The 19023-nt window shown below is 42.1% G+C and overlaps 1 protein-coding gene across 13 annotated transcripts in view; it reads right to left on the bottom strand.

Moving 5' to 3' along the window:
- The window catches only part of KIAA2012 (KIAA2012 ortholog), a 266686-nt gene that overhangs the window by 151085 nt on the left and 96578 nt on the right, over positions 1 to 19023 (bottom strand). For all 13 annotated transcript variants that reach the window (XM_077448591.1, XM_077448592.1, XM_077448593.1 and 10 more), the window contains exons 7-9: positions 17534 to 17652; positions 10824 to 11022; positions 302 to 454 (exon numbers count right to left, since the gene is read on the bottom strand). In XM_077448591.1, coding sequence (XP_077304717.1) covers positions 302 to 454; positions 10824 to 11022; positions 17534 to 17652 — 471 coding nt within the window. The remainder of the gene's footprint in view (positions 1 to 301; positions 455 to 10823; positions 11023 to 17533; positions 17653 to 19023) is intronic.

The raw sequence follows: 19023 nt of genomic DNA, 5'->3' as shown, positions 1-19023 counted from the left end.
GGTTTCCGCCGGGTACTCCGGTTTCCTCCCACAAACCAAAGACATGCAGGTAGGTTAATTGGCTTCTGTCCAAAATTGGCCCTAGTATATGAATGGGGACCTTGGATTGTGGGCTCCTTGAGGGTAGGGACCAATGTTAGTGTGTAATGTACAGGGATAGGGACAATTGTAGACACTCAGGTTGAACTGGATGGACTGGTGTCTTTATTCAACCTTACTAACTATGAAACTATTCATCTGTGTTGAAACATTCTTCCTTTAATCCTTGCCTTTAGAAAGGGAACCTGCCTATAGAACGTACCTGGGTTTGGATTGATATTCCAATCAATATCCATCTGTAATGTTTTGATTTTTCTCCTCTCTACTCCTGCAGTTGGGATTTCCTTCACCAGTGTGGAATCTACTGGCTCCTCTTTATATGCCTCTTGGCTCTGTAGTTTTTTGCTCGTATAATCTGTAATCGAGGAGACAACTGGTAAGTAACATTCCACAAGGTATACATTTGTTTTACTGGTGTGTATGATATTTGACATAAACAATTGCTCAATTACCAAGACCTTATTTATCATAGTTCTTAGTTATGGATGGAGCAGGATACTAAAAAGGGTATTGTAGAGAAAGCCCCAAAATGAAGGTTTACATCTTATACAAACTAGCTGTCATTCACAAGCACTGGGTTGTGTGAGCCATTGTTCCAAGATTTTATTGTATTTGGAGGGACGACCTCTGTGTACATAAATTAATTTCTTCTTTAGGAAGGTAGCATTCACATCCCCCCAATTACAACTGGAAGGTAGGGGGGAGTGCCTGCATCTAGTTTTCACTATCCTTGCACCAGTGTTCATCAACCCTATCCTCAGGGCCCACTAACAGGCCAGGTTTTATGTATTACCTTGGAGAGATGCAGACTAGAATACTACAATCACCGAGCAGCAAATATCACCTGTGATGTATTTCAGTTATCTTGCAAACCTGGCCTGTTAGTAGGCCCTGAGGACAGGGTTGATGACCACTGCCTCGCACTAAGGCTCCATGCACACTGAAGCTGAAGCTCAAAAAAGCTTTTTCTGGACGGCAGATTGCTGGCAGAAAACGCTGGTTGAAAAACGTGCTTTTAACAGCATTTTGTACTAGCGTTTATGAGCGTTTATTAGCATTAGCGTTTATGGACGTTTTCAATAAAAATACACAGAGGACACTCCAAAAATCCCACAGTGCATTCCAAACTCCCACATTGCATTGAAAAAATAGAATGCCAAACACTAATTAATGCGTGTTTATGAGCGTTTATGAGCGTTTATAAGCATTTGTGAGCGTTTATTGTTTTTTGGAGGTGAAAAACGGCACTTTGAATGTGAATTTCTGGCGTTCAGAAAAAAGCCCATAAACTCCACTGCTCATTAAAGCTACAAAACGTCCATGTGTGCATGGACACATAGGTTAACATAGAGTGGAGTTTATGTGCTTTTAAAAAAAATGCCCAAACTCCAATAAACTGCAGTTTATGAGCTCCAGTGTGCATGGAGCCTAAAGATTGTCTCAAGTGAGAGTGTAGTCAGAAATGTCACGTATGACGAAACGCATATGGGAGGGCACGCTGTGACGTCACCACGTGTTACGAGAGGAGGACGGGCTCTTGTTTTGCCGGCCAGCTTGTTTTTATATGCGAAAATCTTTGGTTTTTATGTAAGTGCATTTCTATTATAATTAAAAGAGCATTGAAGTTTTTTACACTATGGGAGGCTTCTTTTCTTTTTATATTATGAATTTGGGTACTGATGAGAATGCGGAGCGGCATGTGATTCTTCAGTATATGGATCGTTCGTTCCTGAGTGACAAAGTGTTTGGTGAAGGCGAGGAGCTGTCAGTGGCTTGGGATTATAAACGCTCCTTGTGCTTTTACCGTCTGGTAAACGCACTTTTTTGTCGGTGGCTGGGCACAATAGCGATAAGGAAGTGTGGAATCACTGTGGTGCGATCGCTTTCCTTTCCTGAATAACATAAACTTTCCATGGACTTTTTCTTATAGTGTTTGGTTTATTGATTTGTATTATTTGGCGCAGCTCCTTTTTTCTTTTTTTTATCTTAGTCAGAAATGTATCAGTGTCTGGGTCCAGGTTGAGACCAAGCTAGCATTGTTTAGAGTCCAGAGATAACGTAAAGTCCATGTGATCATGGAAAAATTATACTACTTGGACCCAAAATGTTTGTATTACTAGACATGCCCATACCAAATGATAGAAGGTATCTGGCATGGTAGAGCAAAGTTGTCACAGTGAGCTACCTAGTTATGTGGACCTGGGTTAGATATACTCTATGCAAGACATTTAGTTGTGTTAACCGACCGGAGATTTTAGGAGAAACCAGTTTGTAGTTGTCTAAAATGTCCTCCCAATCCATGTCATCTAATGCACCTAGGTGCGTTTCCCATGTAGTCTTAATTTGGTATGCCAACTTGGTGGCAGAATGCAGAAGTACTTTTAATCATACAGGCAATCAAACAAGACATGGGCGAGATGCCTTAATCCTTTCAGGAATATAAGGAGCTGTCAGGTTCTTCTCTGCACCCATTTTTCCCCTGCAGCTTTCTTGCTAAATTTAGCCACAAATATCAAGAGATGGAAAAAGGATGCAAAACAAGATACGGAAGTTACAAAGATGAATATATCTGGAGGCTTGATTTGTCCTCCAACAATCCTGTCGCCCAAGGTATTACCCTACAACTGCTTTATAGCAAATACATAAATTCTTGCATATATCTAAGTTTTGAATTCATTGCTTGGATATTAGTGATTAATTGCAATGTAGTTTACAACCTGTACAATATAGTGCTATATATGCTGAGAACCCAGAGATGACTGCTATTAAAGCTTTAAAAACACTTGTGTCACACCTGTGCCTTAAACAAATGATCTAAAAGAAAAAGAAGGATGAGAGGTATTAGAAGAACAATAACACAAAAAGAGATGTTTGCCCACCCTGGATCAAAACCAACAGGAATACTTTGAATATATGTTTACTTAGGGCACTTTAAACGGTTTCAGACCATAATCCACCACACATGAGCTAAGGATTATAATTGTGCCATCTTTAGAAGTTTTTTTGTTACGAATTCAAAGCACTAATATAAAGCTATTCCAATGGAGCACTGCCATGTTTAGAAAAGGCTTTTTTCATTTATGTTTTGTGAGAAAAAAAAACATCCAAGTTCACCAGCTACTAATGGTTATTTGCTTGGCTAATAATCAACAGAAATTAATGTTTTCTTGGGATGCAAAAACTAGAACACAAAGCTTTGAGGGCTGACAGAGCGTCTCATCACTAAACGTTATTCTGGCCACAAAAATGTTTGAGGTTTGACAGTATTTACAGTCTGCAATGAAATGAGCAAATAACTTTAATGACTTTACGCATTGGAATGATTATGTTTTGATCATCTTTTTGATCAGAATCCAGTACTAGACATCTCGTGGAATTTGTACAAATGTTTTATAAAAAGTATTATTACAGCAAATAGTCAACAGGCACAGTACTTCCCACTGAAAAGAACCATATCCCCAAAAGCAGAAAACAGCACTACTTCCCAGACACCATGGCCCTATCTATAAATGTGAACTTACCAGGTGTATTTTATAAATGCAGCGTGTTTATATTCAAAATCACAAATTTGTCTACCTTCCTCAGGAAAAAAGACCCAGAGGAGAAGAATGAGACGGAGCAGTATTTTGTGTGTGTGGCTAAATTGCTAAAGAGTGGGGGGCTTAAAACTTGAGCCTACGAACTGAGTGCAGGGGTCAGAAGTATGTAATGTACAGGGTGCAGGTGTCAGGAGTGTGTAATGTAATATACCCATCCCAGCATTGATGTCGGTTGCATTTAATATACCCCTCACCCAGTATTGGTATCAGTTGGATTTAATATCTCCCACCCAGCATTGGTTTTAGTAGCACTTAATATTCCCCACTCAATATTAGTGTCAGGAGGCTTTAATATACAATACTCACTACCCAGTATTGGTAACAGTGGGATTTAATATGCCCCCCGCCCTCCATTGGTGCCAGTGGCATTTTTTATACCTCCCACGCATGCAGTCATGGTGTCAATGGGAGCTTAGCCCTTACACTCACCTGAGAGACACAGGCTCACTGTCGCCCAATGCTTCCCAGCTCTGACTAATAACATTACTGCAACTATGAAAGTAATGTTAAGAAGGAGATCCATCCTCCTGATGAGTGTTGGAATGAGTCCCAGCAACTAGCGCCAGGACATGTCTATGAACACTGGGATTTTTTAAAATACTGGGACAGTCCGGGACAGTTAGGATGAATGGACACTGGTATATTGCCAATGTGTACAGTGAGTGCTCATGCCCATTATGTCCCATGTGCACTGCACACAATAAAGATATGCCCCTGAACCTCAGTAAGTACTGGAGTTCAGTTCAGTGACAAACTAAGGGGGGGGGGGGTGTAGGGAGCAGTGGCATGCTAATGAGTGTTCAGGGGATGCAGTCCGTAATGGGTGTGAACTTGGCTGGGGGTGTTGCGGCCACCTGACATTTCTTTTTTGAGTTGCACTGTTCTATGTTGCTATCTTTTCCACTGCAGCGCTGTATCAAATAAAGAAATGTCAGCTGGTCACAGCACCTCCACTCATTGTGAGCTCCCAACTCATCTGGTAAATACCTTTTGGGAGGGGGGAGATCGGTATTTGGGAGGGGATTCTGTGCTAAAGATTCTGGGAAAGAGTCTTGATTGAGGATTCTTTATGGTACAGGGTGGTGTTTGTAATGAGGAGTCTGTAAGGGATAGGGGAGGGAGGTATGGGGGGTGTCTGCATAGATGATTTTTTTGGCATGGATGATGGCTGTCCTGAGGATTCTGTATGGGATGGAGGGAAGTTTCTGTACTGAGGATTCGATATGGAGGTGGGAGGTATGGGGGGAGGGTGTCTGTACTGAAAATTATTTATGGTATGGGTGGGTGTGTCTGTGCTAAGGATTCTATATGGAACTGGGGGGGTTGTCTGTAATGAGAATTCTGAATTGGATGGGGGGAAAGGGGGGTCTATGTACTGAGGATTCTGTATGGGATGGGGGCTATGGGGGTGTCTCTACTGAGGATTCTTTATGGGATGGAGGGGTATAAGAGTATGTCTATGCTGAGTATTTTGTATAGGATGGAGGGTATGGGGGAGTGCCTATACTGAGGATTTTGTAAGGGATAGGGAGGCATAGGGGGTCTGCACTGAGTATTCTGTATGGAATAGGATGGCATAGGGGGTCTGCACTGAGGATTCTGTATGGGAAGGGGGGTGTTTGTACTGGGAATTCTATACTTGGGGGACTAAGGGGTGCCTGTACTGAGACAAACTGAAAAAACTCAACCCACACTCAGCTGGTCTATTTCCGGATAGAATGCTGAGGGCTCATGGCTGGAGTGTGTGCTCCCAGGACATCAATCCATAAAGAATGTTAACTGGCAGCCCGGTGCATTCAAATTCTTTTTAGGCTACATATAAAAGTGTCCTGAACTAAGAGAGTATGGAGGGTCTGTACTGAGTGTTCTGTAGTGGGAAGGAGGACTGTGAAGGGTATTTAGGAATGTTAGGGGTGTCGTGTCAGTCTGTATTGGGGGGTTTGTGCTGGGGGGGTGGTCTGTGCAGGTAGGTTGGTCTGTACTGAGGTATCTATGCTGTAGTGGTCCGTCTGTAACGAAGGATGTGTACTGAGGGACTGGTACTGGGGAGGAGGGGTCTGGAAGGGGGGGTCAACCTGTACTGAAGGGTTTGTGCTTGGGCGGCTGTCTGTACTGAGGTGTCTGTGCTGTGGGGGGATTGGTCTGTATTGGGGATTCAAGCTGGGCTAGAGTCTGTACTGAGGTGGGGAATCTGTGTTGATGGGTTTGGTCTGTTCTGAGGGGTCTGCGTTGGTGGGATCTGTCTGTACTGAGCGGTCTGTGTTGGTGGGATAAACCTGTACTGGAGGGACTGTTTTGGTGCGATCTCTCTGTACTGAGGGGCCTATGTTGGAATGATCAGTCTGTATTGATGGGTCTGTGTTGGAGGAGGGGTTGGCCTGTGCTGAAGAAGTTGGTCTGTTCTGAGGAGTCTGTGCTGGGGGGTAAGCAAGTCTGTGCTGAGGGGTTTTGTGCTGGGGGGGGGGTGAACTATACTGAGGGTGTCAGGTGGGAGGAGGGATTTAAGGATCTTAAGAGAGATCTTTACTGTGGAAGGGCATGATTTGTACTGGGAAGAGGGGGGTAATGTTGGCTGTACTCTGTAAAGTGACCTGTGTTTTCTGCACTCCTGACCCTTCTACTAGAGGCACAGTCTTTTACATAAAATACTCCTGACTACTGCACTCCAATTACATAAGTCCTGAAGTTATTCTTTAAAGAAGGCTGTGTGTAGAAAAGGATGTGTAATGGAACCATTTTATTTTCATAAAATTAGTATTCTGAGGTTTGTATTTGTCTGGTAGACATGTATTGGTGGGTAAAAGGACTGTGGCATATGTGTGTTGAGGAAAGGAGAGAGTAACCACCTAACAGATTCCCGCTTAAGAGTCTTTAAGCAATCAATAAATTATACGATTTTCTTTCAACCTGTGGTTGAAGGAAACAAAATGGTTTGATTCCCCCATCAATACGGTTAGTGTTGATAGGGGAATCACTCCTGTGGAGCAATTGTGTTCTGAAAGCGGGAGGTTTCCCAGCTGTCACAATACAATGATCACTGCTGGCAGCTATAACTGCTGGCAGTGATCGCACGAAAATCCTCGACAGGCCCTTTTTTAAAGCTAAGTAGATTTTCTGTAAGTACAGAATATCTTTCGTTCCTGAGAGAAATTCATTATCTTTGTAAATGCCTGTGCACTAAACTGATATATTAAACAATGTTATCAGCTTCTCCAGCTATCTTCTGTGAATGACAATACGTCTAGGAAGGAAGGAATGAAGGAAGACAAGAAAGTTAGAGTTGTCACTATAGGAAAGGGAACGTGTTAGTGGCAGGATTATCAGGTGAAATCACACTGCATTCGAGCACCACAAATTTAAACACCTTTTAATTCATTTTTAATATTTGAAAGCAAGCTCCTCCATGTATCCATGTCTCCATGCTTTATTTTACTGAAAAATCACTTGGGAAAAACACCTCCTAGCATTTCTGTTGTGGCCATATTGAGTAAGGGCAGAAGATTCATGTAGCATTTATTTCCTGGAATTCATCTGCCTCTAACTCAAACATACAGGTAAGAGGGTGTGCTTGGCTGGGTAAAGCCCTCCCGATGTATGACAAAATTTTGGCCAATATACAAGGGACCTGTCACGATCGCCCTAACGTCTCGACTAGACATAGAAACCTTACCCGCCGGAGCCTGTCGTGGAGAGTCCGTCGTTTCCCGTCAACGCGCGTCAAAGCTAACGAACGCACTCGCGTCGACACGAACGCGCGCACGCGCACACGTAGGTCACGAACGGGTGCACGTCTACGTGCGAGGGCGCGCTGACCCGTCGTACGTTCGCTTGGCGCCCTGAAGCCTTCTTTAGTCATTGGCTCCCTTCCATCTGTGCTGTCCAGTCTACAGCGTGTCCGTGATCCGTGCTGCTTGTATCCGAAACCTGTTATCTGATTCCTGACATCCGGCTTGTTCCTTGACTCTGATTGATTGCTGCCTGCCTACGACCTCTGCCTGTTTGACCACGTCTTCTGCCTCATCCCTTGTACCTTGCTGATCGTCTCCTGCTGACCCGGCCTGTATTTGATTCCGCTGTTCCTGCTACCTACCTGAGTTCCTGCTCTACGGAACATCTGCTCACAGCCAGTTCCCGCACTTGTGCCTGCCAGCGACAGTCAAGCATCATCCGCTATACCAGCCTGTTATCTGTGCCCAGCTGACCTTCCGGACTAATACCGTCTACCAGGCACTTGTGCCCTCTGGACTGTTGAATACCTGTCTCCACCTTCAGGGGTTCAATAGCCAGGGGATACGAGGGGCCGCTCCCTGCACTCCAGGCTCGACCACCAGGTACGTGACAGGACCCCTTGTATATATGTATTGAATTAGGGATGGAGGTGTTGTTGGGGTAACCCCAGACCTTGGATCATTTGTTTCTATAATTTTGGCCTAGGCTTGGAAACCAGGAAGTAACTGATAAAATAAAATAAATAAAAAAGTTTAAAACAAGTAATTATGATATACTTTCCTAGTAGTAAGGCTAGCAGCATAAGGATTAAAAATAATCAATGTTGATTGAGAGAGTAAAGTTCTGCTTTAAATGTCCACAGTCTAAACAAGTATAAAGCACACTTGCAATTAATATTTTTTTTTTTCAATCAGCATATAATAAACACCCTAACAATATGCTTACTGGCACAAGTTACGATGGGCCAATATCCATCATTGTAACTTGTAAGTCAAAATGTGGCTTGTTTAGTCAGGACCCCTTTTATGAAGTTAACAAAGAAAAAAAAAGGTTTACTAATGCCCTTTCAGAATCAATATTAGTAAAAATGATAAATGAAGTGGGTATATGACATTCCAAGTAGATAAAAGGGAAATGCCATCCAAATGGATAGTTAATAGCTGCTAGATCTGAAGAAGACTGATTGAATTGAAGAGGATGTAAATGAAATACAGGAGATAACAAGTGACAGAGATCAATGGACACATGGGTCAGTGTAGGGGCAGTAGTGGCAGGAAGTGGTTTGAGTAGGTGGAAAGGAATAGGGTCAAAAGATTAGGTGATGGAGAAGAGGAAAGAAACCAAGTAGCCTTTTCCTGTAAAAAAAAAGGGAGAAATCAGCATGGCCTGCATTAGGATTAGAACTGGAGGTTTAAGGGATTTTCAAATGGAGAAAATCATAAGTAAATATTGTGTTAAATTAAATATTGTAGAGAAGTGCTTACCATCAACAAATGGATATATCCTTTGATTTAGGAAGGATGTGTGGGGTATAGGGGGAGAGGGGCGCTAGGAGACCAAGAGTAAATATAAAACACAGTAACAGGTTCAATTCACAAGGTAAAAAGGAGAGGCTGCCTGTGCCCAGGTGAGCTGTGTAAAGGATCCTGCATGAGATAGTGAGATAGTCCTAACCTCAGCGGCAGCTCTGTGAAGACAGGAGGGAGGACGCTGGAACCACAAGCTGAAGGGAGCCAAATGACAGCTGTCAGACTCAGTAGAATTGACCAATCAGAACTCGTTTCAGAGGAAAGTCACGCCGGAGGCTCCAGCATCCTCCCTCCTGCCTACACAGAACTGCCGCTGAGGCTAGGACTATCTCACTGTCTCATGCAGGATCCTTCACACAGCCCACCTGGGCACAGTCAGCCTCTTATTATTACTCTGTGAGTCGAACCTGTTACTGTGTTTAATATTTACTCAATAAACTGTTTTCAACTATTGGTCACCTGGTGCCTCTCTCCCTCCCCCTCTTCTGTTTCATATATAGGTGCATATAGGTGCTTAACTATATCCATTTCCACAATTCTGGACATTTCATTCACCATTCTTTGGACCTTTTATCAGACAAACTAGGGCAGCGCTGGGAATTTCTGTTTGTTTGTGTGGGGTATAGCACTAGCCTAGCTGGCCTTAGCAAAGACCATTCCCTAAACACTACACAATGGAAGACTTATGTTCACATGCATTTTTACAATCTAGGATACTCTTATCCTAGACACATGTTTGTAGAACTATATATTGTAGAACTATATTTCTCAATGACAAAGGTCTCATAGATCTGAAAAGAAACCACAAAAGTCTACAGAAAATCTCTGATTTGGTCAAAAATGTTAAAAAGATCTGGAGTCTTTGGATCTCTCATTATTTCTCAGGAAAGTAAATGACTGTTTATGGGCAATTTAACCCTTGTTGGTATCATGGGGCGATGCATTAGCTCGTGCATAGATTGTCCGAGATGGCCCAACTTAAACTTCCTTTCCTGATTGCTATCCTTCCCTACCTCCCCTCCTCCATAATTCCTGTAGTCTGTTTTCTGTACATCCTTTAAATTCAGCTCTTTTCTTTTAACTTTTTTTTTTCTATCTCTGTGGGATAATTATTTGCCTAGAGGCAAGACTATGGGGTGATCCCCTGACAAGAGCTTCCCATTGTGGATTGTACTATAAGGTTTCCCCTCCTAATAGATACTTCCTTCACCTATGCTGTGATAGGGGAATTCACTCACACCTTTTACCGGTATGTATCCTATGCTAAGATGTGTACTCCCTATATGTAAGAAGTTCATCTACGTTCCTGTGCATTGTTTATTTTTAATTATTTAAATAAAAATGTATTGAAACAGACAAGACTGGGTTTTGGAAAAATGACTAAGAAATGTGATAAGTAGCAGCTAAGGAATATTAGAAGATAATTATTATCTCATTTGCCTATATGACCATTTAATTGCTCACTATTATATTTACTTTTTTTGTCACTTTTCATTTGTGATGTTGGGTTATAGAATTGCACAACTGTGGTTACCAAGATGGGTTGAGGGCTTCTGATGACCAGAGTAAACATTATGAGAGGAACCCAATTTGACTAGGTTTATAATTCATTGGAATAAAGTGTGTTCATGGTCGAAACATAGTTATTGGAATTTTTTTTCAGTAGTAATGGATTTTTATACATTTGCACAGACTTAATTAGTCACATAATATGAACAATGAAATGGTGACATTAAATATTAGAACTTTTTAAATTTTAGCTTCACACAGCTAGTTATAAACAAATAGATAACAACCTATAATAAGATCTATGGGCATTTTTACAAATACACGGTACATAGTAAATTTCCTCCTAAATGCACTGTACCTTCATCATTGTTCACAGGTACAGCTTTTGTGTTCCCATCTGTCTTTGTCTTTTCGCCTTGGGTTATTTTCTGATTCTCAAAGCGAACAAGCAGTGGTATGACCAAAAGTTCCTTTGGTGGATCTGAAGCTTTGCGCCTCCTCTTTCTTTGTGGGAATCTGGAGGACTCTTCCATAATTGGGGGTAGCTTTAAGGGTTCCTGTATGCAAAGAAATACATCAGCAACAACTTTGCACCTAAATTGTATTATTCAGCAGTCAGCAAACCAAACATTTAATGTTATTTTTGTTATAGAAAGAGGGCCCTCCAATTTTAAATTTACCAACTATGAGCATAGCTGGATCAATTAACAAAGCCACCTAGGCAGGAGCCTAGGGATATCTGGTGGGCCTAACTACAACCTTCATGGTACAGTTGGTTTGCTGTAGGCATTTGGTGTCTGCTGAGATGGGCCAATCCAGTAAGGCAATGTAAGTAGGGCGGTTAGTTGATGCCTATTGCAATCCTTATCAATGTCATATAAAGGGATGGGTGGGCTGCTACACTGGCTAAAATTATGATTAATGGTTTTTCAATACAATTAGGGATGAGCCGAACACCCCAGTTCGGTTCGCACCAGAATATGCAAATGGACAAATAATTTGTGCAAACGTGGACACTGTTAAAGTCTATGGGATACAAACTTGAAAAATCAAAAGTGTTCATTTTGAAGGCTTATATGCAAGTTATTGCCATAAAAATTTTTTGAGGACCCAGGTACTGCCCCAGGGGACATGTAACAATGCAAAAAAAAGTTTTTAAAATGGCAGGAGCAGCGATTTTAATAATGCTTAAAGTGAAACAATAAAAATGAAATAGTTACATAGATACAAATTTGGTAAGGTTGAATAAAGACACCAGTCCATCCAGTTCAACCTGATGAGCATGGGTGCGTGTCTACAATTGTCCCTATCCCTATACATTGTGTCTCATTAAGATGCTCATCTATTATTATTATTTATTTAAGGTACCCATATAGCGCCGTCAATTTACGCAGCGCTCCACACATACATTCATATACTAGGGCCAATTATTTTATTTTTTGGGACAGAAGCCAATTAACCTACCAGCATATTCCTTTAAATATCGTTCCAGGGGGTCCCCTTAGTCTGCCTGTATAGTAGTGCATCTTCCCCATGTTTATAACCATACCGCAGAAAAATTTAATTTCGAAAGAAAAAAATGTCATATAAAATTGCTCACGGCTGTAATGTATTGCCAGATCCCAGCAATATACTTTAAAAAAAATCATTGAAAAAAACAGCGTGGATTTCCCCCCCTAGTCCATACTAGGCCTTTTGGGTCTGATATGGATATTAAGGGGAATGCCACTCTACAATTAAAAAGAAAAAATGGGGTGGGGTCCACCAGGCCCTTATCCTTATCCCTTATTCCTTATCCTTTATCCTTATCCTTATCCGAAAAAGGGGGGAGGAGAAAGCACCTCCCAGAACCGTACCAGGCCACATGCCTTCAACATGCGGAGGGTGCTTTGGGGTCCCCCCAAAGTACCTTATCCCCATGTTGATGGGGACAAGGGCCTCATCCCCGCAAACCCTTGCCTGATGGTTGTGGGGGTCTGCGGATGGGGGGCTTATCGAATCTAGAAGCCCCCTTTAACAAGGAGGCCCTCAGATCCTGGATCCCCCTTATGTCAATGGATATTGGGTACATTGTACCCCTAATCGTTCACCAAAAAAAGTGTAAAAAAAAAAAGTTAAAAATGACAAGAGACTTTTTTTTAATAAAATATTTGTCAAAAACTAAGTGTCCTTCCATGTCCATCCATCTTCAATCACGGTGCAGACGGACCCGAAAAATAGAAAAAATACTCCACCTCCATGGGAGGCGTCCCGTGACTGCTGTCTTTACGCTGTGACAGCTCTTATATAGGCAATGGGCAATATTGCCTATAAAACAGCTGTCACAGCCAAGAGGCAGTGGTCAGCGGGACGCCTCCCATCGAGGGAGAGGTTTTTTTTTCTATTTTTTTTAAGTCCATTGGCGCCATGAAGATGGATGGACATCACAGGACACTTTTTGTTTTCCTTTTTCTTTTTTAATGGTGGACTTGTCAAAAGCTGTGTATTGTGGTTTTTACTTTTTGACACTTCTTTTTGGTGAATGGGTAGTGGTACAATGTACCTGATACCCATTCACATAGGGAGGGAGGGCCGGGATCTGGGGGCCGCCTTGTTAAATGGGGCGTTCAGATTCCAACAAGAACCCCGCCAGCAGACCCCCACAATCACCGGGCAAGGGTTGTGGTTATGAGGCAATTGTCCCCATCAACATGGGGATAAGGTGCTTTGGGGGGAGCCCAAAACACCCTCCCCATGTTGAGGGCATATGGCCTGGTACGGTTCGGGGGCGCTCTCTTTTCCTCCCTTTTCCTGTGGCCTGCCAAGACTGCATGCTCGGATAAGGGTCTGGTATGAATTTTGGGAGGACCCCAAGCCAATTTTTTTTTTGAATCTTGATGTGGAGTCCCCCTTAAAATCTATGCCAGACCCAAGGGCCTGGTATGGATTTTTTTTTAATTTGAGCGTGGAGTTCCCCCTAAAATTTATACCAGACCCAAAGTGCCTGGTATGAACTGGGGGGGAACCCCATGCTGTTTTTTTTTCTTAATTCTGTCATAGGGTCCCCCTTAACCACTTCAATACACAATATTATATATTGTACACTGCACTATATACCATGCACTATATACCCTGCACTATATACCCTCCCCTCAAAATAACTAAGTGAAAATGTCAGAATTGGGCCCTTTAGCCATTAGCCATTTTCCCTCCCCGGTGTCATGTGACACGTTAGACCGCGTACACACGGGCGGATTGTCTGGCCAACTAAGTTCGTCAGATAATCCGACAGACAGTCCGTTCAAAATTTGCATGAACGGACTTGACCACACACGATGAGCAGACAGTCCGCTGAAAGCGTGCGTGATGACGTGTACAGCACGTACGACGGGACTAGAAAAACTACGTCCTATACACTGCAATGCAACCTTCGGCCGTGTAAATCCTTTCTGAGCATGCGCCATACTTAGTCCGTCCAACTTGCCTACACACGAGCGGACTGTCCGCTGAAACCAAGTTTGGACGGACAAAACCAAGTTTGAACGGACTGTCTTACGGAAATTCCGTAAGACTTTGTTCGTCAGATTGTCCGCTGAAAAAGTCCGCTGAAGCCCACACACGAGCGGATTGTCCGCTGAAACACGGTTCAGCGGACTAAGTTGGGCAGACAATCCGCCCGTGTGTACGCGGCCTAAGTATTACAAGGTCTTAGGTGTAATTGGGGAGCAGGTTTGCTGAATTTGGTGTTATCACTCTCACTCTCTCCTACTGTTCACTGGAAGTTCAACATGCCACCTCATGGCCAAGAACTCTCTGAGGATCTGAAAAAAGAATTGTTGCTCTACATAAAGATGACTTAGGCTATAAGAAGATTTCCAAGAAACTGAGCTGCAGCACGGTGGCCAAGACCATACAGCGGCTTAACAGGACAGGTTCCACTCAGAACAGGCCTCACCATGGTTGAATAGTTGATCAAAGAAGTTGAGTGCACATGCTCAGAGTCATATCCACAGGTTGCCTTTGTGAAATAGATGTTAGAGTGCTGCCGGCATTGCTGCAGAGGTTGAAGGGGTGGGGGATCAGCCTGTCAGTGCTTAGGTCATGTGCCGCACACTGTATCAAATTGGTCTGCATGGCTGTCGTCCCAGAAGGAAGCCTCTTCTAAAGATGATGCACAAGAAAGCCCGCAAACAATTTGCTGAAGACAAGCAGACTATGGACATGGATTACTGGATCCTGGTGGTCTGATTCAAATAAGATAAACTGTTTTGGTTCAGATTGTGTCAAGAGCGTGTGGCGGCAACCAGGTGAGGAGTACAAAGACAAGTGTGTCTTGCCTACAGACAGTCATGGTGGTGGGAGTGTCATGGTCTGGGGCTGCATGAGTGCTGCCGACACTGGGAAGCTACAGTTCATTGAGGGAATCATGAATTCCAACATGTACTTTGACATGCTGAAGCAGAGCATGATCCCCTCCCTTCAGAGACTGGGCCGCAGGTATGATAATGACCCCAAACAGACCTCCAAGATGACCACTGCACCCTGCCTTTGGCCAATTATGGCTCTCTCAGCAGAGCACGCTGTGATTGGCCAAAGCATGTAGGTCAGGTGCATGCTTTGGCCAATCATCAAACAGCAATGCACTGCAATTTCACAGTGCAATATGGGGTTTCCGCTGCACTCAAATTTACCACGAACGCCCCATAATATTCGCTGTTCGACTCAAACATCAAGCTCATCCTAAACACAACAATGGTCTTTCCTGGCGTAGATTATAGCCACTTGTTACTTAAAAGAAACCTATACTGAGATAGCATGAAGGCTCCCTGTGCTGACCAAGTCAACATGCTGTGTAGTTGCTAGGTGGGGATGCCAGATGATTTTGGTGGTAGTACGTCTGTATTATTGAGTATACGTGTTAGGAGTAAACTAGCCTTGTCTTGTTTTTCCAGGGAGATAGGTATTTTGGCTTCCACCTCCCAGCATCAGCTTCTATGTTTTTGGCTCTCCCCAATTTTTGATACTTGGTTAAATGTTTCTACATTATGTCATTTTACTTTCCTCTTATGATACCATCTGCACTTTGAAACTATTGGTTCTTCATTTAGATCTTCTATTATCTGCCATATCTTAAGATCATATGAGAAAGTGGATCCTGAGGAAGCAAGATTGTATCCAAAACTTTTTGATCAACCTAATTCTTTACGACATACATTGTACATTTGATATGGTAACTGTATGGATATGGCGTTTTAGTGTATTTTAATGCATAAATAAAGTTGTATATTTTTTAACTCTATTTTTGTATTGGCATACATAAAATCCCCATTGTCCAGTCTCCCTTGGTTGACTGGAAATTTTTGTCATTTATTGCCTTTGCTGACCTCTCTGTTTAGCAAAAACTACCAACCTCTCACTTTGTAACATGCATATGTGCTTTGGCTCAGTGCCTTTAAATATTTTTGAAGCCAGTGAAAGCCAGGAAACAAGCATTGTTAAGTGGAATGGCAGCAGCGAGATTTCTATCACTGTTACTATTACTAAATGATAGCAATGGATTAATCACATTTAATTCTTGAAGATAAAAAGTGTTTTTCTTTCTATAAAAATCAGTCTAATACAAATCTTATCTTTCTTAAGTTAATCAGCTGAACAACTGTATAATCATCAGATCTCTGTAAAACTATTTTATCTAAAATCATTGCATTATCAACTGATTTGACTGAATTGCTTAGCTGACACTAGTTGGTTTATATAGCATTCTTCTTTGATCTACTACACAATAAGGCCTCATTGATACTGGCACTCCTGCTTTCAGATTTTGTAAATTCAGGAGAAGTCACATGGGGACTTTAAATTACTTTTTTGCCCCCCAGATCACCTTTTCCTGTGTTTAGATGTTCCCTCTTTAAAAAAAAAAAAATATCTACCTGTGTATTTTGTAATTTCCAAAGCTGTAAGTTATTATTATTATATAATTATAGGTTCTTATATAGCACCAACAATATAGTGTACATTCACATCAGTCCCTTCAATCGGGGAGCTTACAATTTAAGCTCCTCAATTTACAGTCATACACACACACACACACACACACATACTAGGGTCAATTTAGACAGGAGTCAGATAACCTATTAGAACATCTGTGGAGTGTGGGAGGAAACTGCAGTACCCAGAGGAAACTCATGCAGGCACATGAGAACATGAACTCAAGAACTTTTGGGCAGGTAGTGTCATGGTTGGGATTCGAACTGATAATCCTGGACTCTTTCTTGAATAACTATCCTCACCAGGGCTAACTAGCTGAACAGGCATGCTGGATAATCCAGTAATTTTTGTTACCACCATTGATACCATTTATTTATATTCATTAACCTGTACGATACTGAGTTATCACAAGCAATGTTTAGATGAATGCATTATTTGCAAAAACTGCATAGTGTTGTGCCAGCTTAGCAGATGTGCTTGTTCTGTTACTAGCAAAACTTGATGTCTGGGTGGGTATGGTGTTATAGCCAGTTCTGGATAATCTGTGGGTCATGTAATTTCTCTCTGTAGTAACTGAATCTATCCACACATGCAGGAACAGAAAATACATATAAATTATTTTCATTGAAATGTAAAGCAACCAAACAATTGGGCTTATGTGGCCTTTTTTAACAACATTTAAGAATTTCTATAGGAAGCTGTAGAAAAATGGTTCGTGACGGATACTTCAGGCCAGATACAAGTCTTTCAAGATTTCTTTTTACCCAACATATGTATCAGCCACTAACTTATTTCTCCACTATTGGCACAGAGTAGAAAGGTACTGTTCAGAAACAAAAAATGTCCAACCAAGGTCAGAGGAGCTGTTTTGTAAATGTTGTCGCAGATGGCAAGATTACTCTAATTGCACTTTTATTGTTAAAAATAGGAAGGCTAGTGAAAAAGTTGCTCATGGAGACTTGTTCGATTTTTTTTTTTTATATATAGAACTAAAGAGAAATATAATTGGTCACCATGGGCAACATTGCTTCTTACAATTTGTTTTTGTATAAATAACCAACAATTCAATTGTCACCTATATTTTGTGTAAAATTCTTTTACCTTGGTATCTTTCATGACTTCAGACTCTGGACCAACAGGTTGAGAAATAGGTGGCAAGAATGACCCCTCTGGAAGATGTTCTATGTTTTCATTGTACAGTCTCAATGGCTCCTGTTTACCTGCATAGCAAAATTTTAGACAGAAAATGATGAGTATCAATAGCTTGGCAATACGTTCAGCTGATCAGTAAATGAGGAGATGTGGTGTGCTTTTAGGTGCTTACCTTCATTACAGACTTAAAGAGGAAGTAAACCCTGATGAGTTTACTTCCTCTTTCATTCCCTGCAAAGGTAAAGCATAATGGACTACTATGCATCGCATAGTAGCCCATTATGTGTCACTTACCTGACACAGGAGCCAGCGAAGTCGCCGCTGTCCCCTGTAGTCCACCGCATCCATCTTGTTGGTGGGGTCTCGCAGCTTCGCCGCTGTCATTCGGCGAAGCCGCGATGACGTCACTCCCGCGCATGCGCATGGGAGCCGACACGCGCGGCAGCTCCGTCGCTGAGAATGCCGCGCTCAGTGCGCCTGCGCGCCGCTGTCTACGGCGCATGCGCCGTAGACAGCGGTGCCTGTTTTCGGGCAAATATCTCCTAAACCATATAGGTTTAGGGGATATTGCTTGGACCTACAGGTAAGCCTTAATCTAGGCTTACCTGTAGGTCAAAGTGGTTTGTAAGGGTTTACAACCACTTTTTTTTTTTTTTTAAATTGGTTTTTATTGAAGAAAAGTTTACATACAAAAATGAGTACAACAAATACAAAGATCACATAAAGTAATTTGGGAACTTCCAAACAATTGCGACTGATATTACTTATTATAGTAAGCATATAAGCGTAGTAAAGAGTAGACAATGAAGAGACAGATAATAGTCTTACTCTTATAGAGATGAAAGCACGAGAGGAAGAGGGAAAGATCAGAGGGTGAATACACTGAGTGTGCCTTCATACAGACAATAAAAAAAATATTAAGAGAAAAGGGAAATGGAAAAGTAGAGGGGAAGAATGGGAGAAAAAGAAAGAAAAGGAGGTAATGAAAAGAGGTGAGAGAATCGGAGACAACAACCTGGTGGAGGGACACTGAGAGGAGAGGTGCTGACTATTACCCTAGAATACAGCAATAAGTTAAAATTGCGTACTTTTATTCGTAACCAGGTTTACAACCACTTTAAGTGGTGTAGGAGGTGTATAGGAGGGGTAACAACAGTGCAAGAGACCAACATGTGCTCTGTGGAGGGGAGCAGTATCAGGCTAACTTTCCCACCCACCAGCTATCTAAATGTACATTTTTTTTCCAGATAGGAGGAGTGTAGTATATATTGAATTATTATTGTTTGCAATATTGTTTGAATTATTATCATTTTGTCACTGTAGTTGGTTAGGCTTTAGAGCCCTTACAGGCTGGAATTTTACCCAGATTTGATGGAGATTGGACAGCCACCTCAGGATTGGTGTTAGAATGGTATCTGCAGTGGCAGGGGTGTAGATAA

This window comes from Lithobates pipiens, unplaced genomic scaffold, assembly GCF_037356315.1.
Source record: "Lithobates pipiens isolate NorthernLeopardFrog02 unplaced genomic scaffold, aLitPip1_a1.2 Scaffold_22, whole genome shotgun sequence".
In the NCBI taxonomy this organism is placed as follows: Eukaryota; Metazoa; Chordata; class Amphibia; order Anura; family Ranidae; genus Lithobates; species Lithobates pipiens.
This window is presented reverse-complemented; position numbering and strand designations above follow the sequence as displayed.